The sequence below is a fragment of the Scyliorhinus torazame genome, unplaced genomic scaffold (assembly GCF_047496885.1).
Source record: "Scyliorhinus torazame isolate Kashiwa2021f unplaced genomic scaffold, sScyTor2.1 scaffold_635, whole genome shotgun sequence".
NCBI classification, from domain to species: domain Eukaryota; kingdom Metazoa; phylum Chordata; class Chondrichthyes; order Carcharhiniformes; family Scyliorhinidae; genus Scyliorhinus; species Scyliorhinus torazame.
Genome location: NW_027308362.1, coordinates 6,148 through 25,227, shown reverse-complemented (window position 1 = coordinate 25,227; position 19,080 = coordinate 6,148). Strand labels below are relative to the sequence as shown.

General features: G+C 51.0%; 1 protein-coding gene across 1 annotated transcript; it reads right to left on the bottom strand.

The window, feature by feature from the left end:
* Nucleotides 1-90: 90 nt before the first annotated feature.
* On the bottom strand, nt 91-18,705 carry LOC140406568 (serine beta-lactamase-like protein LACTB, mitochondrial; the record flags this gene model as incomplete). The annotated part of the gene is made up of 3 exons (XM_072494568.1): nt 91-260; nt 4,993-5,389; nt 18,515-18,705. Coding segments are annotated over 3 exons (758 nt in total), but the record flags the coding sequence as incomplete, so codon positions are not given.
* Nucleotides 18,706-19,080: the final 375 nt, after the last annotated feature.

Here is a 19,080-nt window from a genome sequence, read left to right as displayed (position 1 = left end):
CAGGAGACAGAAAACTGCTTATCGGCAAAATTAAAATTAATTGCTAGCTCATTTAAGGACTCAGGGGATCACCACCTCCACGAGGGGAGACTACCTTGCTCGGTTGTATACGATTGGCTCATATTCATCTGGCACGGTTCTGAGCATGTCAAGATCCCGGAACATCTTCTTCATAAATTGTAAGAAATTCTGCTCGGAAGCCCTTTCCACCACAGCACTGAGAAGGGTCCAAGCATGTGTCGAATACAAGAACTGACTTCCTTTAAAACACAAGAGAGGACAGTGGCATTAGACTGGGTAGCAAATTGTGATAGATGCAACATCCTTCGAAAACTTTCCGACACTTGTGAATTGGACAATTACACAGAGATTTTTCTGTGTGGACAGATCGCAGTGTTGTTTTCTGTTGTAAAATTAGTCCAAATTACTAAATGTACATCTCTTACCCAGCTCCCCAAATCTACATAAGCCCAGCTAGGAAATCAATGCAATAACAACTTACACTGTCATAGCACCTTTAACATAGGAGTGTAGTGAAACAAAATTTGACAATGAGTCACATACGACACGGTGACATAGTGGTTAGCACTGCTGCCTCACTGCGCCAGAGACCCGAGTTCAATTCCGACTGTATGTGAGGAGTTTACACTTTCTCCCCGTGTGTGCGTGGGTTTCCTCCGGGTGCTCCGGTTTCCTCCCACAGTCCAAAGACGTGCAGGTTAGGTGGACTGGTCATACAAAGGATGCATAGGTTAGGTAACAGGGTTGCAGGGCTAGGACAGGGTAGTGGGCCTTGATAAGATGCTCTTTCCGAGGGCTGGTGCAGATGCAATGGGCCGAATGGCCTCCTTCTACACTGCAGGGATTCTATGAAGCACCAGTCAGTCTCCTATTCTATGAAGGCATTGGATAAAGGTTTGGTCATAGACCCTGCCCCCTCGCAGTTGGAGGCGGTGCTGTCAGCGAGGGGGCTGGAGGGGGGGTCATCTCGGCGATTTACGGGAGGATTTTGGAGGAGGATGTGGTGTCCATGGAGGGTGTTAAGGCAGAGTGGGAGGAAGTGTTGGGGGGCGGCGCTGGAGGAGGGGTTGTGGTGTGAGGTGCTGCGGAGGGTAAATGCCTTAAGACCATAAGACATAGGAGTGGAAGTAAGGCCATTCGGCCCATCGAGTCCACTCCACCATTCAATCATGGCTGATTTCAACTCCATTTACCCGCTCTCTCTCCATAGCCCTGAATTCCTTGAGAAATCAAGAATTTATCAACTTCTGTCTTAAAGACACTCAGCGTCCCGGCCTCCACCGCCCTCTGTGGCAATGAATTCCACAGACCCACCACTCTCTGGCTGAAGAAATGTCTCCTCATCTCTGTTCTAAAGTGACTCCCTTTTATTCTAAGGCTGTGCCCCCGGGTCCTAGTCTCCCCTGCTAATGGAAACAACTTCCCTACGTCCACCCTATCTAAGCCATTCATTATCTTGTAAGTTTCTATTAGATCTCCCCTCAACCTCCTAAACTCCAATGAATATAATCCCAGGATCCTCAGACGTTCATCGTATGTTAGGCCTACCATTCCTGGGATCATCCGTGTGAATCTCCGCTGGACCCGCTCCAGTGCCAGCATGTCCTTCCTGACCTTGACCTGTGTTTGAGCTGATACAGCTGAAGGTGGTGTACAGGGCGCACCTAACAAAATCGAGGATGAGCCGGTTGTTCGAGGGATGGAGGATGTCTGTGTGCGATGTGGGAGGGGCACTGCGAACCATGTACATATGTTTTGGTCGTGCCCGGAGCTGGAAAGGTTTCCGAGGAAGGTTGTCAGGACCATTTTGGGGGTTCTGCATGTGGATGTGGAGCCCTGTCCCCTCGAAGCCATAGTCAGGGTGTCGGACCGGACAGAGCTGTAGCTGGGACAGATGTCTTCTCCTCACTGATCGCCCAAAGACGAGTCCTGTTGGGGTGGAGGTCGGCTTCTCTGCCTGTGCCTCGGTGTGGAGGGGGGGGGGGGGGGGGGCAGGGGGCTGGGGTTTGTCAAGAGCCCTGAAGAAAGTCAAATTTGGTCTAAGCGGGGGGAGGGGGGTGATAGGTTCTACAATAGTTGGGGTTTATTCATTTTGCATTTTGGAGAGTTGGTTACTGTTGATTGCTGAGGGAGGGGCAGGAGAGAGGGGGGAGGTTGTGTTTATAGATCATAGATCATAGAATTTACAGTGCAGAAGGAGGCCATTTGGCCCATCGAGTCTGCACCAGCCCTTGGAAAGAGCACCCCACCTAAGCCCACACCTCCACCCTATCCCAGTAACCCACTAACCCCACCAGTTTGCTACAAGGTGTCTGACTGGGTGGCTTTCTGGTCAGTGCCAAGCCAGGTTGAATCCCAGGCTGGCTGAGCTGAGTTGGGAGTGCCAGCAACACTCTCTCAGCCGAAGGTTGTGGGTTGAAGTCCCACTCCCGAGATTTGAACATGGAATCGAGGTTGATCGTCCAGCGCAGTCTGAGGGAGCTTGTTGTGTGCACCTTGGATGCCAAGTTTCCTTGTTACAACAGTGACCACATCCCCTTCAAAAGTTTCAAAAGCTTTGGGGTGTCCTGAGGTTGTTAAAGATGCGATAAAAATCCAATTATCCTTTCTTTTCCAATCAGTTATCACATCCGAGTAAGGAATAAGGGAAAGATAGACCTGTGATCTTGCTGCTCCTGATCATTATCAAGTCACTTCCGACAGGCATACGATCATTCGGCCCATTCAGTCTGCGCCGGCCCCTGGAAAAACCCTCCTTCAGACCACGGCTCCACCCTGTCCCAATGTTCTATGTTCTATGTTCTAACCTTTTGGATACTGAGGGTCAATTTATCATGGCCAATCCACCTGACCTGCACATCTTTGGACAGTGGGAGGAAACTGGAGCACCCGGAGGAAACCCAAGCAGACACGGGGAGAACGTGCAGACTCCACACAGACGGGAACCCGGGTCCCTGGAGTTGTGAGACAGCAATACGATCACTTGCCACACTTTGGAAGCAAAAACGGGAAGGCAGACTATTATCCAAACGGCCATAAATTAGGAAAGGGGAATGTGCATCGAGACCTGGGTGTCCTCGTACACTAGTCACTGAAGGTAAGCGTGCTGGTACACAGGCGGTAAAGAAGACAAACGGTATGTTGGCCTTCATCGTGAGCAGATTCAAGTACAGGAGCAGGGATGTCTTGCTGCAATTATATCGGGCCTTGGTGAGACCGCACCTGGAATATTGTGGGCAGTTTTGGTCTCCTTGTCTGAGGAAGGACTTTCCTGCTCTCGAGGGAGTGCAGCGAAGATTTACCAGACTGATTCTGGGATGGTGGTACTGACGTATAAGGAGAGACAGAGTCAGTTAGGATTGCATTCGCTGGAGTTCAGAAGTATGAGGGGGGAATCTCATAGAAACCTATAAAATTCTAACAGGACTGGACAGGGTAGATGCAGGAAGGATGTTCCTGATGGTGGGTGTGTCCAGAACCAGGGGTTACAGTCGGATGTTACGGGGTAAACCATTTAGGACAGAGATGAGGAGACATTTCTTCACCCAGAGAGAGGTCGGCCTGTGGAATTCATTACCACAGGAATATTGCATCTTTTCAGGAAGCAGTTAGATATAGCACTCAGGGCGAAGGGGATCGAAGGCTATGGGGAGAAACGGGATTAGGCTATTGAGTTGGATGATCAGCCATGATCGTGATGAATGGCGGAGCAGGCTCGAAGGGCCGAATGGCCTCCTCCTGCTCCTATTTTCTACATTTCTACAATTGGACTTGGGTGTAATGCTTTCCACAGCTGAATAGCTGTTCCACACTCACTGTTTTAGTTCACACAGGAGGAGTGGCAATTTGGACAATACAGAGGAACTGAGGGATCTTGGGGTACTTATCCACAGATCCCTGAAGGCTGCAGGACAGGTGATTAGGGAAGTTAAGGCATACGGGACACTTGTCTTTTTCAGTCGGGGCATAGAAACAAAGAGCAGGGAGGTTATGTTGGGGCTGTACAGGATTTTACTTAGGCCACAGCAGGAGTACTGTGTACAGCTCTGGTCGCCTCACTACAGGAAGGATGTGATTGCACTGCAGGGGGTGCAGAGGAGATTCATCAGGGTGTTGTCTGGGTTGGAACATTTGGGCTATGAAGAGAGGCTGGATAGGCTCCGGTTATGTTCTTTAGAATAGAGAAGGCTGAGGGGGGACCTGATTGAGGTGTATAAAACTCTGAGGGGCATGGACAGGGCAGGCATAGTGCGGCATTGGTGCAGACTCAATGGGCCTAAGTGCCTCTTCAGTCCTGTATGACTCTTTGACTCTATGCTGATGTTTAGAACATACAATGCCATTTGGCCCATCGAGTCTGCACCGACCCACTTAAGCCCTCACTTCCACCCTATCCCCATAACCCAAAAACCCCTCCTAACCTTTTTGGTCACTAAGGGCAATTTATCATGGCCAATCCACCTAACCCGCATGTCTTTGGGAGGAAACCGGAGCACCCGGAGGAAACCCACGCAGGCACGGGGAGAACGTGCAGACTCCGCACAGACAGTGACACAAGCCGGGAATCGAACCCGGGACCCTGGAGCTGTGAAGCAGCCGTGCTAACCACTCTGCTACTGTGCCGCCGTTTCTTAAATCTGTAACCCAAACAGTCACTGCTTTTCGGAAAGCTCGGCGGGGGAAGGGGCGAGAGTGGGAATAATTCATAATGATGGAGCCCAGGGCATGATCGTAAAGCTATGTCTGTTCTGCAGGAAGATCTGCGGGGAAGAGAACTCAGACAAGGTTATAACTCTGCTCATTTCCAGTTTCTGAGGTAGCTGGAACTCCTTCATCAGTGTCCAACTCTGCAATTTTCTGCATTGAGCATTTTAAGGGTTAAATTAATGTGCATTATTAATTGAAACAACATTTTAATTAAAGCCAAGATTTCTATCCTATAATCGGTAGAGAAACCTATCTTTGTTTTACCAGGTTTGAAGATCAAGGGATCATTCTCAAAGAGCTGCAGTGATTTCAAAACACTCTCAAACTTCTCCTTGATGTAGTATTCCTCGTGGTTAAACTCTTTGTTTTGTGGAGCTCTGTTGCTTTTCCCGGAGCCTTCGCAATCATCATTTTCTGATTTGGGGCATTTGTTTTGCTTCCTGCTGTCACCCCCCCTTCCCATTTCCGTGTTCTCTGGTGTCTCTCTTTGTTTTCCTGCAGTTCTCTTATCTTTGCTGCTTTGAGCAGAAGCTTTGGACTCCACCTCATCTTTAACCAGCCTCTTGACTTTTCCTTTTTGTTCCTGCACCTTCTTAACGTCCTTCTCATAGTGTCGAATGCCACTCAGATGAGACATTAGCTGTCTTGTAGTTATTGTCACCTGTTGCAAGGTACAGAATGGTATTTTTCAAGTTTTAAGGTAATGATAATACAAAAACATGTTACATTAAGTCACGTTTTTAAAGCAAAAAGTTTATTAAATTTCAATGACCCCACTTATAATGGAAATTGCCTATCTAAACCTGTCTTCCTGCCACTGGTGGCGCTATTGCACCTCCATTTTGATCTCCCAGCTCCTCAGCTGGTCTCCTATGATTGAACCAACACTACTTCCCAAATTGTCATCAGCTTTGGCATTTAAGAGCAAATAGTATCCAAATTATGTCAGGCTAGATAGAGAAATAGGAATTCCTGATATAATTATCACCCTTTCTCAAACCCACTTCAGCATAATCTACATTTAGAACATAGAACATTCCAGCGCAGTACTGGCCCTTCGGCCCTCGATGTTGCGCCGACCTGTGAAACCACTCTAAAGCCCATCTACACTATTCCCTTATCGTCCATATGTCTATCCAATGACCATTTGAATGCCCCTAGTGTTGGCGAGTCCACTACTGTTGCAGGCAGGGCATTCCCCGCCCTTACTACTCTCTGAGTAAAGAACCTACCTCTGACATCTGTCCAATATCTATCTCCCCTCAATTTAAAGCTATGTCCCCTCGTGCTAGACATCACCATCCGAGGAAAAAGGCTCTCACTGTCCACCCTATCCAATCCTCTGATCATCTTGTATGCCTCAATTAAGTCTCCTCTTAACATTCTTCTCCCTAACGAAAACAACCTCAAGTCCATCAGCCTTTCCTCATAAGATCTTCCCTCCATACCAGGCAACATTCTGGTAAATCTCCTCTGCACCCTTTCCAATGCTTCCACATCCTTCCTATAATGCGGCGACCAGAATTGCACACAATACTCCAAATGCAGCCGTACCAGAGTTTTGTACAGCTGCAACATGACCTCATGGCTCCGAAACTCAACCCCTCTACCAATAAAAGCTAACACACTGTACGCCTTCTTAACAACCCTCTCAACCTGGGTGGCAACTCTCTATATGCAGTCCTGTGGGAGATTGATGAGCCGTTCCTCGGGTGCTCTCATGTTCTCTGGAGTTCAGAAGAATGAGGCGCAAACTCTGAAGGGGCTCGATAGGGTAGATTCTCAGAGATTGGGGCACATCATTTAGGACTTCTGCGAACTGAGAAGAAGAGAAACTATTTCACTCTCATTCCACTTTTGGAATTCTCTACCCGAGAAGGTTGTGAATGCTCCATTATGGAATACATTTGGGGCTGGGATAGACAGATGTTTGGTCTCACAGGGAATTATGGTATATGGGGAGTGGGAGGGAAGATGGAGTTGAAGCCATGATTGTACTGAATGTGGATGGGGCTCGGACGAGACACATGCTCCTTGCCTACTCCTCTTTCTCGTGTTTCTGTCGGTACCACTCTCACCTCAAGTCATGTCCCACTCCAGAGACATGCCCACAACATCTAGGCTGATACTTCAGTGCAGTGCTGAAGGAGTGCTGCATTGCCAGAGATGCTGGGCAGCATTCTCCATTTACCGACGCCAAAATGGGGTTAGGCGCCGGTTTGACGCCAGATCGGGATGCTCCTGCATCCTGAAAATGGTGTAAATGCATCGCTCGTCGCGTGGGATTAAAGCATGGTTGGCATATCTTTAGAGGGCCTGACACCCGATGGTCGGGGGCCTCCGATGGGCCGAGTTCACGACGACGCGGTTCACTTGTGGTTTTGCAAATCGTGAAGCTGGCGTCCTGGCTGCTGAGCGAGAGAGAGGAGGTGGGAAATGGCGTGGAGTGACTGCAGGCTGCTGGCCCGGACACCGGCAGTGCTGGCTGCGGCGGGGAGGCCCCTGACAGAGCCGGGGGAGGGGCGGGGAAGTGGAGGAGATGGGCCGAGCAGCCAGGATGCCCCCCCCACAGGACTTGCCCAAAATGCTTGGCAAACCACCGCTCGAACTCCACCACCAACACCTCGGCCAGCCTGCCCACCATAATGGGCGCAGCCCCACCCGGCAAGCTTGCTCCCAACATCTTTCCTCCCACAGCACTCTGCACCGAACCCGGGCCCGCTGGTGGATTAGCATTTGTTCTTGCCGTATTCTTTCATTGGGTTTTTGACATCCTCCAATACTCACGACCTTATTGAAGACAGCTAATATAAAAGTTCCCCCAAAACTAAGTGAAAAGGACCAAACAACGGGAACTCTGGCGAGAACCACCTGACGTGTGACCTCCACCTACATGTCACGGCCGGAAGTCCCCCAGCTATTACTTATAATCGATATCAGTGACTTAAATCAGGGGCTGAGTGTAAAACGTCCAACTTTGTTACAAAGCTAAATGGGAAAGTAAACTATGAGAAGGACAAAGAGGCTGAAAATGTGCGTGGATAGCTTGAGTAAGTGGGCATGAGCACGGAATATAATGTGAGAAAATGGTACGTTATCCTCTGTAGAAGGAAGAATTGTGTTTTTAAATGGTGAGAGATTGGGAAATACTGTTATTCCGAAGAACATGGGTGTCCTTGTACATGAATCACAAAGTTAGCATGCAAGTTCAGCAAGCACTTTGCAAATCAAACGGTATTTGAGCGTTTATTACAAAAAGGTTGAAGCACAATTGCTTCACAGCTCCAGGGTCCCAGGTTCGATTCCGGCTTGGGTCACTGTCTGTGCGGAGTCTGCACATCCTCCCCGCGTGTGCGTGGGTTTCCTCCGGGTGCTCCGGTTTCCTCCCACAGTCCAAAGATGTGCAGGGTAGGTGGATTGGCCATAATAAATTGCCCTTAGTGTCCAAAATTGCCCTTAGTGTTGGGTGGGGTTGCTGGGTTATGAGGATAGGGTGGAGGAGCGGACCTTGGGTAGGGTGCTCTTTCCAAGAGTGGGTGCAGACTCGATGGGCTGAATGGCCTCCTTCTGCGCTGTAAATTCTATGATAATCTATGATAAGAGGAAAAGAAATGTAACAATTACATAGAGCCTTGCTCAGGCCACAGCAGGAGTACTGTGCTCAGCTTTACTCTCCTTACCCAAGGAAAACTAGACTTGCAGGGAATGCAACAAAGTTTTACCAGACTGATTCCTAGAATGAGGGGATTGTTCCATTGGCACATTCCTTGGAATTCAGAAAAATGAGAGGTGATCTATTTGAAACCTAATGGTGTAAAATTCTTAAGGGGCTTGATGGGCTCGATCCTGAGATCAGCTGCCTCCGCTGGTTTGAGTGTTTGGATCAAGGGAAGCACCTTCTCAGAATAAGGGGTTGGCTATTGAGGTCTGAGACGAGGAAATATTCCTTCACTCAATTAGGGAATTAAAGGAAATAGGGATAGTGCAGGGAGCTGAGATAGAGCAGCTGTGAGTGCAGTGAATGGCCCACCCCCGCTTCTGTGTTATGATGGTTTGTCAGAGTTGGTGGGGCTGCAATGCCAAATCGAGTCCGCAAAGCTGGGCTCACAGTTCATAAAAACAGACCGTCAACAGCCCAACGTTCTCCATCAGCAGCTTAAACTTGTCCTTTCAAAAACATGAGAGCTGATAAATGAACATGAATGGGGTACGAAACCGGCGAGCGCACACCACACAGAAATAGGTTTTACAGCAACCATACCAAAAACACAAGGGGCGGGATTCTCCCCTACCAGGCGGGGCGGGGGGGGGGGGGGGGGGGGGGGGGGTCCCAGCGGGGGCGGGGGGGGTCCCAGCGGGGGCGGGGGGGTCCCGGCGGGGGAGTGTCCCGGCGGGGCGGGGTGTCCCGGCGGGGCGGGGTGTCCTGGCGGGGCGGGGGGGGTCCCAGCGGGGAGGGGGGGGTCCCAGCGGGGGCGGGGGGGGTCCCGGCGGGGGAGTGTCCCGGCGGGGCGGGGTGTCCCGGCGGGGCGGGGGGGGGTCCCGGCGGGATGGAGTGGCGGGAACCTCTCTGCCGTCGGGCCACCCCAAAGGTGCGGATTTCTCTGCACCTTTAGGGGCCAAGCCCTCACCGCCGGAGTGGTTGGCGCGCCGCCAGATGGCGGGAAAGGCCTTTGGCTGCCGGCATCCCCGCGCATGCGCGGGGGGTCACTTCCGCTTCGGCCATTGCGGAGGCTGTGGCCGAGGCTGGAAGGAAAAGAGGACCCCCACGGCACAGGCCTGCCCACGGATCGGTGGGCCCTGATCGCAGGCCACGCCACCGTGGGGGAAGCCCCGGAGCCCGTCCGCGCCTGGTCCTGCCGATAAGGGAGGTGGTGCATGACAGCAGCGGGACTTCGGCCCATTGCAGGCCGGAGAATCGCCGGGGGGGCTTGCCGACCGGCACGGCGCGATTCCCACCCCCGCTGGATTTTTGGTGCGCGAGAATCTGGCGGCCGGCGGGGGCGGGATTCATGTCGCCCCCCCGGCGATTCTCCGACCCGGCGGAGTGTCGGAGAATCCCGCCCACGATTCTGACAGTTGAACAGGGCAGGAGTTACACCCTTTATTGAACACAGGCATTGTCTACTCTGTCCTCAAAGCTATGTTAGTGACCGTTTCCAATTGAGATATCCACCATTAGGAATTGGAGACCCCAATCTAATATTTGTTGTGGTGATTTGTGTGTCTCTGCTGCCCCCTATGTGCTTTGAGGACAAGTGGCAGCTTAATCAAACTAGCGCAGCATAGTTAATGACTTAGAAGCTAGGCCCAGCCCTCTTCCAATTTGCGGGAAAGCCACAATTTCACACAGCTGGAAACCACATCTACAGTTAAGAACTGGTTCGATGGACTTCCGGGTGCGGTGAGGACTTCCGGGTGCGGTGATGACCTGCTAAGTCGCATGTTTCAGCAGCTCCCATTGGAACAGACTTTTGGGCTCTTGATAAGAGCCCCAACGGCAATTTTAAACGGCCAAAATCACTGTGCGGTGAAATAGAAGGGAATCCCCCCGGACGTTGATGGACAAAGGAGAGGATAGCGGCAGGATTGCAGTGGATCCTTCGAAGCAGCGGCAAGGAAGGGAAGCTCGAAGCAAGATGGCGTCGGAAGGTGGCAGTTCGATATGGGGCCCGGAGCAACAAGAGTTCCTGCGGCGCTGTGTGGAAGAGCTGAAGAAGGAGGTGTTGGCCCCGATGCGACAGGTGATTGAAGGGCTAAAGGAGGCGCAGAGGACCCAGGAGCTGGAGCTTCGGGTCGTGAAGGCAAAGGCTGCTGAAAATGAAGATGAAATTCAGGGCCTGGTGGTGAAGACAGAGATGCACGAGGCGCAGCACAAGAAGTGTGTGGAGAGGTTGGAAGCCCTGGAGAATAATTCGAGGAGGAAGAATCTAAGAGTCCTGGGTCTTCCCGAGGACGCAGAGGGGGCGGACGTCGGGGCATATGTGAGCACGATGCTTCACTCGCTAATGGGATCGGAGGCCCCGACGGGCCCTTTGGAGGTGGAGGGAGCTTATCGAGTTATGGCGCGAAGACCAAGGGCAGGAGAAATACCTCGAGCCATAGTGGTGAGGTTTCACCGCTACAACGACAGAGAGATGGTCCTAAGATGGGCGAAGAAAACTCAGAGCTGCAGGTGGGAGAACGCGGTGATCCGCGTATACCAGGATTGGAGTGCGGAGGTGGCATGTTTCAATCGGGCTAAGGCGGTGCTTCACAAAAAGAAGGTGAAATTTGGAATGCTGCAACCGGCGAGACTGTGGGTCACATACCAAGGGAAGCACCACTACTTTGAGACGGCAGAAGAGGCGTGGACATTCATTGTGGACGAGAAGCTGGAATAGTCTGGCGAGAGAAAGAGCTTCTGGGGCAAAATGGTGGGGTGACTATGTGGGACGAGGAAGGGGGGGGGGGATGATTTTTCAATTGTTAACTCATTAATCCTGTAAATTTTCTCTCTTCCCCTCGTTTGGGGGGGGGGTGGGGGGAGTATGAGGAACTGTGGGCACCGGTGGGTAGGAAAGCGGGGCTGAGTGGGAAACGCGGGCCTCGTTCCCGCGCTATGGTAATTAAGGCGGGAACAGGGACGCAGGAAGGTGGGGGCCTCGCACAGTGAGAGGCCGAGGGCAAACGGGGAAGCCGAGGTCAGCCAGAGTTCACTGACTTTTGGGAGCAACATGGGGGGTATAATTACGCTGGAGGGGGATCTAGCGGAGGGGGGGAGGGGGGAGGGAGCTAACTGGGTTGCTGCTGCTAAGGGGAAGGGGGAGCTGTTATGGGGCGGGTTGGTCGAGGCGGGAGGGCACCGTTGGTGGGATATACGGGTACGTGGGAACCGGGTCAGGAGCTGGGGTAAAAAAGGGGATGGCTAGTCGACAAGGAGGGGGGGGGGGTAAAGAGCCCCCCAACCCGGTTGATCACGTGGAACGTGAGAGGGCTGAATGGGCCGATTAAAAGGGCGTGGGTACTCGCACACCTAAAGAAATTAAAGGCAGATGTGGTTATGTTGCAGGAGACGCACCTGAAATTGACAGATCAGGTCAGACTACGTAAAGGATGGGTGAGACAGGTGTTTCATTCGGGTTTGGATGCGAAGAATAGGGGGGTGGCTATTTTGGTGGGGAAACGGGTACTGTTTGAGGCAAAGACCATAGCGGCGGACAGTGGGGGTAGATACGTGATGGTGAGTGGCAGATTGCAAGGGGAGGCGGTGGTTCTGGTGAACGTATACGCCCCGAACTGGGATGATGTAAACTTCATGAGGCGTATGTTGGGGCGTATCCCAGACCTGGAGGCGGGAAAGCTGGTAATGGGGGGAGATTTCAATACAGTGCTTGATCCAGGGCTGGACCGGTCGAGGTCCAGGACCGGGAGGAGGCCGCCAGCGGCCAAGGTGCTTAAGGACTTCATGGAGCAGATGGGAGGAGTAGATCCTTGGAGATTTATCAGACCTAGGAGTAAGGAGTTCTCATTCTTCTCCCATGTTCACAAGGTATATTCACGGATAGACTTTTTTGTCCTGGGAAGGGCACTGATTCCGAAGGTGACACGGCCATAGCCATCTCAGACCACGCTCCACACTCTGGAGGTAGGAGAGGAAAAGGAATAGCACCCACTCTGGAGAATGGATATGGGCCTGTTGGCGGATGAGGGGATATGTCTAAGGGTGAGGGGGTGTATCGAAAGGTACTTGGAGCTTAATGACAATGGAGAGGTTCAGGTGGGAGTGGTCTGGGAGGCGGTGAAGGTGGTGGTCAGAGGGGAACTGATATCCATAAGGGCACATAAAGGGAAGCAAGAGAGTAAAGAAAGGGAGCGATTGCTGAGAGAACTTCTGAGGGTGGACAGGCAATATGCAGAGGCACCGGAGGAGGGACTGTACAGGGAAAGACAAAGGTTACATGTGGAATTTGACCTGCTGACCATGGGTAAGGCAGAGGCACAGTGGAGGAGGGCACAGGGAGTGCAGTATGAGTATGGAGAGAAGGCGAGTCGGTTACTGGCCCAACAATTGAGGAAGAGGGGAGCGGCGAGGGAGATAGGTGGGGTGAGGGATGAGGAGGGAGAGATGGAACGGGGAGCAGAGAGAGTGAATGGGGAGTTTAAGACATTCTATGAGAGGTTGTATAAGGCTCAGCCCCCGGAAGGGAAGGAGGGAATGATGCATTTCCTGGATCAGCTGGAATTCCCGAAGGTGGAGGAACAGGAGAGGGCGGGACTGGGAGCACAGATGGAGGTGGAGGAAGTGGTAAAGGGGATTGGGAGCATGCAGGCGGGGAAGGCCCCGGGACCGGATGGGTTCCCGGTGGAAATTTATAGGAAATATATAGACCTACTGGCCCCGCTTTTGACGAGAACCTTTAATGAGGCCAGGGAAAGGGGGAAGTTGCCCCCGACTATGTTGGAGGCAACAATATCGTTACTTTTGAAGAAGGATAAAGACCCGCTGCAGTGTGGGTCCTACAGGCCCATTTCCCTTTTGAATGTAGATGCTAAGCTCCTGGCCAAGGTGATGGCGATGAGGATAGAGGATTGTGTCCCGGGGGTGGTCCATGAGGATCAACCTGGGTTCGTTAAGGGGAGACAGCTGAACACGAACATACGGAGGCTGCTAGGGGTAATGATGATGCCCCCACCAGAGGGGGAGGCGGAGATAGTGGTGGCGATGGATGCCGAGAAAGCATTTGACAGGGTGGAGTGGGACTACCTGTGGGAAGTGTTGAGGAGATTTGGTTTTGGTGAAGGGTTCATTGGATGGGTACAGCTGCTATATAGGGTCCCGGTGGCAAGTGTGATCACGAACAGGCAGAGGTCTGACTACTTCCGTCTTTATAGAGGGACGAGGCAGGGGTGTCCCCTGTCTCCGTTACTGTTTGCATTGGTAATTGAGCCCCTGGCCATAGCACTGAGGGGCTCCAGGAAGTGGAGGGGAGTACTCAGGGGAGGAGAAGAACACCGGGTATCATTGTATGCAGATGATTTACTGTTGTATGTTGCGGACCCGGTGGAGGGGATGCCTGAGATAATGCAGACGCTCGGGGAGTTTGGGGAATTCTCGGGGTACAAATTGAACATGGGGAAGAGTGAGTTATTTGTGGTACATCCGGGGGAGCAGAGCAGGGGAATAAAGGATTTACCGCTGAGGAGGGTAACAAGGGATTTCCGGTACTTGGGGATCCAGATAGCCAGGAGTTGGGGAACCTTACATAGGCTTAATTTAACAAGATTGGTGGAACAGATGGAGGAGGATTTTAAGAGATGGGACATGGTGCCCCTGTCACTGGTGGGGAGGGTGCAGGCAGTCAAAATGATAGTCCTCCCGAGATTCCTTTTTGTGTTTCAGTGCCTCCCGGTGATCATAGAACATAGAAAATACAGCACAGAACAGGCCCTTCGTCCCACGATGTTGTGCCGAACCTTTGTCCTAGATTAATCATAGATTATCATTGAATTTACAGTGCAGAAGGAGGCCATTCGGCCCTTTGAGTCTGCACCGGCTCTTGGAAGGTCACGAAGGCTTTTTTCAAGAAGATCGAGAAAAGCGTCATGAGTTTTGTGTGGGCTGGGAAGACCCCGAGAGTGAGGAGGGGGTTCTTGCAGCGTAGCAGGGAGAGGGGGGGACTGGCACTACCGAGCTTAAGTGAGTACTTGGGCCGCCAATATTTCAATGGTGTGTAAGTGGATGGGAGAAGGGGAGGGAGCGGCGTGGAAGAGATTGGAGATGGCGTCCTGCAAAGGAACCAGCCTACAAGCAATGGTGACGGCACCGCTGCCGTTCTCCCCGAAGAAATACGCCACAAGTCCAGTGGTGGTGGCAACACTGAAAATTTGGGGGCAGTGGAGACGGCATAGGGGAATGACGGGAGCCTCGGTGCAGTCCCCGATAAGAAATAATCATAGGTTTGTCCCGGGGAGAATAGATGGGGGATTTGGAGCATGGCAGAGAGCTGGGACTGTGCAACTGAGGGATCTGTTCCTGGACGGGACGTTTGCGAGTCTGGGATCGCTGACGGAAAAATATGGGTTGCCCCAAGGGAATGAATTTCGATACATGCAACTGAGGGCTTTTGCAAGGCAACAGGTGAGGGAATTCCCGCAGCTCCCGACGCAGGAGATTCAGGATAGAGTGATCTCAGGGACATGGGTGGGGGATGGTAGGGTGTCAGATATATACAGGGAAATGAGAGATGAGGGGGAGAACATGGTGGATGAGCTGAAGGGAAATTGGGAGGAAGAGCTGGGGGAAGAGATTGAAGAGGGGCTGTGGGCAGATGCCCTACGTAGGGTAAACTCTTCGCCCTCGTGCGCCAGGCTTAGCCTAATACAATTTAAGGTTTTGCACAGGGCAGATATGACCGGAGCAAGGCTCAGTAAATTTTTCGGGGTAGAGGATAGGTGTGGGAGATGCTCGAGAAGCCCAGCAAACCACACCCACATGTTTTGGTCATGCCCGGCATTGCAGGGGTTCTGGGTGGGGGTGGCGAAGGTGCTTTCAAAGGTGGCGGGGGTCCGGGTCGAGCCAGGCTGGGGGCTGGCTATATTCGGGGTTGCAGAAGAGCCGGGAGTGCAGGAGGCGAGAGAGGCTTCTGTTTTGGCCTTTGCGTCCCTAGTAGCCCGGCGAAAGATATTGCTTATGTGGAAGGAAGCCAAACCTCCTGGCGTGGAGACCTGGATAAACGACATGGCAGGGTTTATAAAACTAGAACGGATAAAGTTTGCACTAAGGGGTTCGGCTCAGGGGTTCACCAGGCAGTGGCAACCGTTCATTAACTACCTCGCAGAACGATAAAGGAAATGGGAAGGTAACAGCAACAACCCAGGGGGGAGGGGGAAGGGCCCAGGTGGGTCCTCGGGGGTGTTTTTGTAAAGATATTGGTACTTGGTTGTGTATATTGAATTGCTGATTTTATTATTTGGGAGAGCTATTATTTTTGTTATGGCAGTTGCCATTTAGTTTATATATTATTTATTTATTTGTTAAAATACGGTCACGGTTATTTATATTGTTTTGCTGTTGTAATAGGGGAAAAACCTTTGTACTGTTTTGTTTGGCCGAAAAAGTTGAATAAAATATATTATTTTAAAAAACTGGTTTGATAAGTGGCTGAAGGGTCACGAGAACAGGGTCAACAGAAGGGTTGAAAACTGTTGTTAGGGGAGGCGGTGGCGTTGTGGTATTGTCACTGGACTAATAAGCCAGAGAGCCAGAGTAATGCTCTGGGGACCCGGGTTCAAATCCCACCCCGGCAGATGGTGACATTTGAATTCAATAAAAACCTGGAATTAAAAGCCTAATTTGTTTTCTTTTATGAATTTAGAGTACCCAATGTAGCCATCTGGGTTGGCCACTTACAAAGGATCCTGGGAAATATGGCCACCTGCAAAGGACCATGGGAAATATGGTCAACCCAGGACTCAGACGCTCAGAGCTTATGAATATTGGCAACACAGATAACTCAACGCTATCGAAACCCCAGCTACTTTGCATTCTAATGGCCCATTTCCCCAGAACCAAAGACCTGCACTCAGGTAACAGATACAGAAACAGACTCATCGGCGCCACTCCCTTTGCTCAGGGAGCCTAAAAAGCCAAGGCCAATGACCGCTCAGGACACGCCCCGCCATCAATCGGGGGCAGTAATCGAAGCCTGCCGAATTATTGGGTCCAAAGCTAAGGACCGCCCAAAAGAGCACGAAACCCCAGAGGGATAAAGAGAGACACTGTCATGTGTTCAGTCTCTCTTGGCCCCGGCGTTGGTCTATCTTGGCCCCGACCAACGCCTAAAACCAAGTGTAGCATCACGACCAGAAGACAAGTTCAAGACCAACGATCGCTACCAGACGGGTGAGCCCAGCAGAAACAAAGTCACTTCTCCAGACCCAGCCACGCAAGATCCGAACAAAGGCCTTGTTCCTCTGCATAAAGCCGGGTGCCTGAAGTTAAGTACAGATTGTAGTGTTATGTGTAATTTAGCTTGTAGTGTTTTGTGTTGCATTTTGAAGTAATTCTTGTGTGTAAATAAACTATCATTGAACTTGAACTAAATAACTGGTTGTTTGGTCTTTGATGGATATCCAGTAAAACCTTGTGTTGGTATCATTTGATACCTGGCGACTCTGAAAAGCAATATCATTAATAACTGTCATATCAGTATCCAGTTAAAAAGAGCAACATTATGGCGTCTGCGGTGCCGATTTGTGAAGGGTAGGTCGTGATTTGTGACGGTTTTGTGAAGGGTAGGTCGTGCCTCACAAACCTTATTGAGTTCTTTGAGAAGGTGACCAAACAGATGGACGAGGGTAAAGCAGTTGATGTGGTGTATATGGATTTCAGTAAAGCGTTTGATAAGGTTCCCCACGGTAGGCTACTGCAGAAAATACGGAAGTATGGGATTCAGGGTGATTGAGCAGTTTGGAACAGAAATTGGCTAACTGGAAGAAGACAAAGGGTGGTGGTTGATGGAAAGTGTTCAGACTGGAGTCCAGTTACTAGTGGTGTACCACAAGGATCTGTTTTGGGGCCACTGCTGTTTGTCATTTTTATAAATGGTACGGCCGCATTTGGAGTATTGCGTACAGTTCTGGTCACCGCATTATAGGAAGGACGTGGAGGCTTTGGAGCGGGTGCAGAGGAGATTTACCAGGATGTTGCCTGGTATGGAGGGAAAATCTTATGAGGAAAGGCTGATGGACTTGAGGTTGTTTTCGTTGGAGAGAAGAAGGTTAAGAGGAGACTTAATAGAGGCATACAAAATGATCAGGGGGTTAGATAGGGTGGACAGTGAGAGCCTTCTCCCGCGGATGGAAATGGCTGGCACGAGGGGACATAGCTTTAAACTGAGGGGTAATAGATATAGGACAGAGGTCAGAGGTAGGTTCTTTACGCAAAGAGTGGTGAGGCCGTGGAATGCCCTACCTGCAACAGTAGTGAACTCGCCAACATTGAGGGCATTTAAAAGTTTATTGGATAAGCATATGGATGATAATGGCATAGTGTAGGTTAGATGGCATTTTTTTCGGTGCAACATCGTGGGCCGAAGGGCCTGTACTGCACTGTATCGTTCTATGTTCTATGATTGGCAACACCAATTATTTTTTCGAATTAAGCGGCAGTTTAGCGTGACCAATCCACCCCACCTGCTCATCTTTGGGTTGTGGGGATGAGAGCCACACAGACACGGGGAGAATGTGCAAACTCCACACGGACAGTGACCCGGGGCCGGGAACGAACCTGGGACCTCAGCGCCGTAGGCAGTAGTGCTAACCATACGCCATGCCGCCCGGAATTAAAAGTCTAATGGTGACCATGTTTTTGTCGATTATCGTAAAAACCCATCTGGTTCACTAATGTCCTTTCGAGAAGGAAATCTGCCGTCCTTACCCGGTCTGGCCTACATGTGACTCCAGACCAACAGCAATGTGGTTGACTTTTAATTGTCCCCTCAAGGGCAATTAGGGATGGGCAGTAAATGCTGGCACAGCCTGCAACGCCCACGGCCCATACACGAATAAAGAAAAAAAACAAAGGGAGGAATGCCAAGCTGGTTTCTTGGACTGAATGGTTGTTTCTATGAGGCCGATCTGTGCCTCTTGGTTTGAGTGACCTCACTGTCAATTGACACGGCACAAACGCATTGTGAAACTGAAACTCCTTCAAATCAACACAAACTCTATAACATAATTGACCATCAACGGTCAGACACAAAGATGTTTGCAGTAACTTGCAAAAGATGTTGTTAAACGTTCTTACTTTCTCTCCTTTGTATTCTTTTTCTGGAAATTCTGGCACGTATTTCTGCACAGGAGCATCAAAATCTAGTTTTCCATTTTCCCACAGCTTGGCTATGGCAGTCATAGTGAGGGGTTTGCTGATACTGGCGATGCGCATGACTGTCTCTGCATTACACAAGACCCGGTTTTCCACATCCGCATATCCCAGCCCTTGAAGCAAATCAGAATGATAAATTATGAGAGGCAGGAGAAGCCTTTTCCCAGGGTGGAAGAGTCAATTACTAGGGGACATACGTTAAAAGTGCGAGGGGCAAAGTTTAGAGGAGATGCGTAAGGGGAGGTTGTTTTACACAGAGGGTGATGAGTGCCTGGAACTCACTGCTGCAGGAACAAAGAACAAAGAAATGTACAGCACAGGAACAGGCCCTTCGGCCCTCCAAGCCCGTGCCGACCATGCTGCCCGACTAAACTACAATCTTCTACACTTCCTGGGTCCGTATCCCTCTATTCCCATCCTATTCATGTATTTGTCAAGATGCCCCTTAAATGTCACTATCGTCCCTGCTTCCACCACCTCCTCCGGTA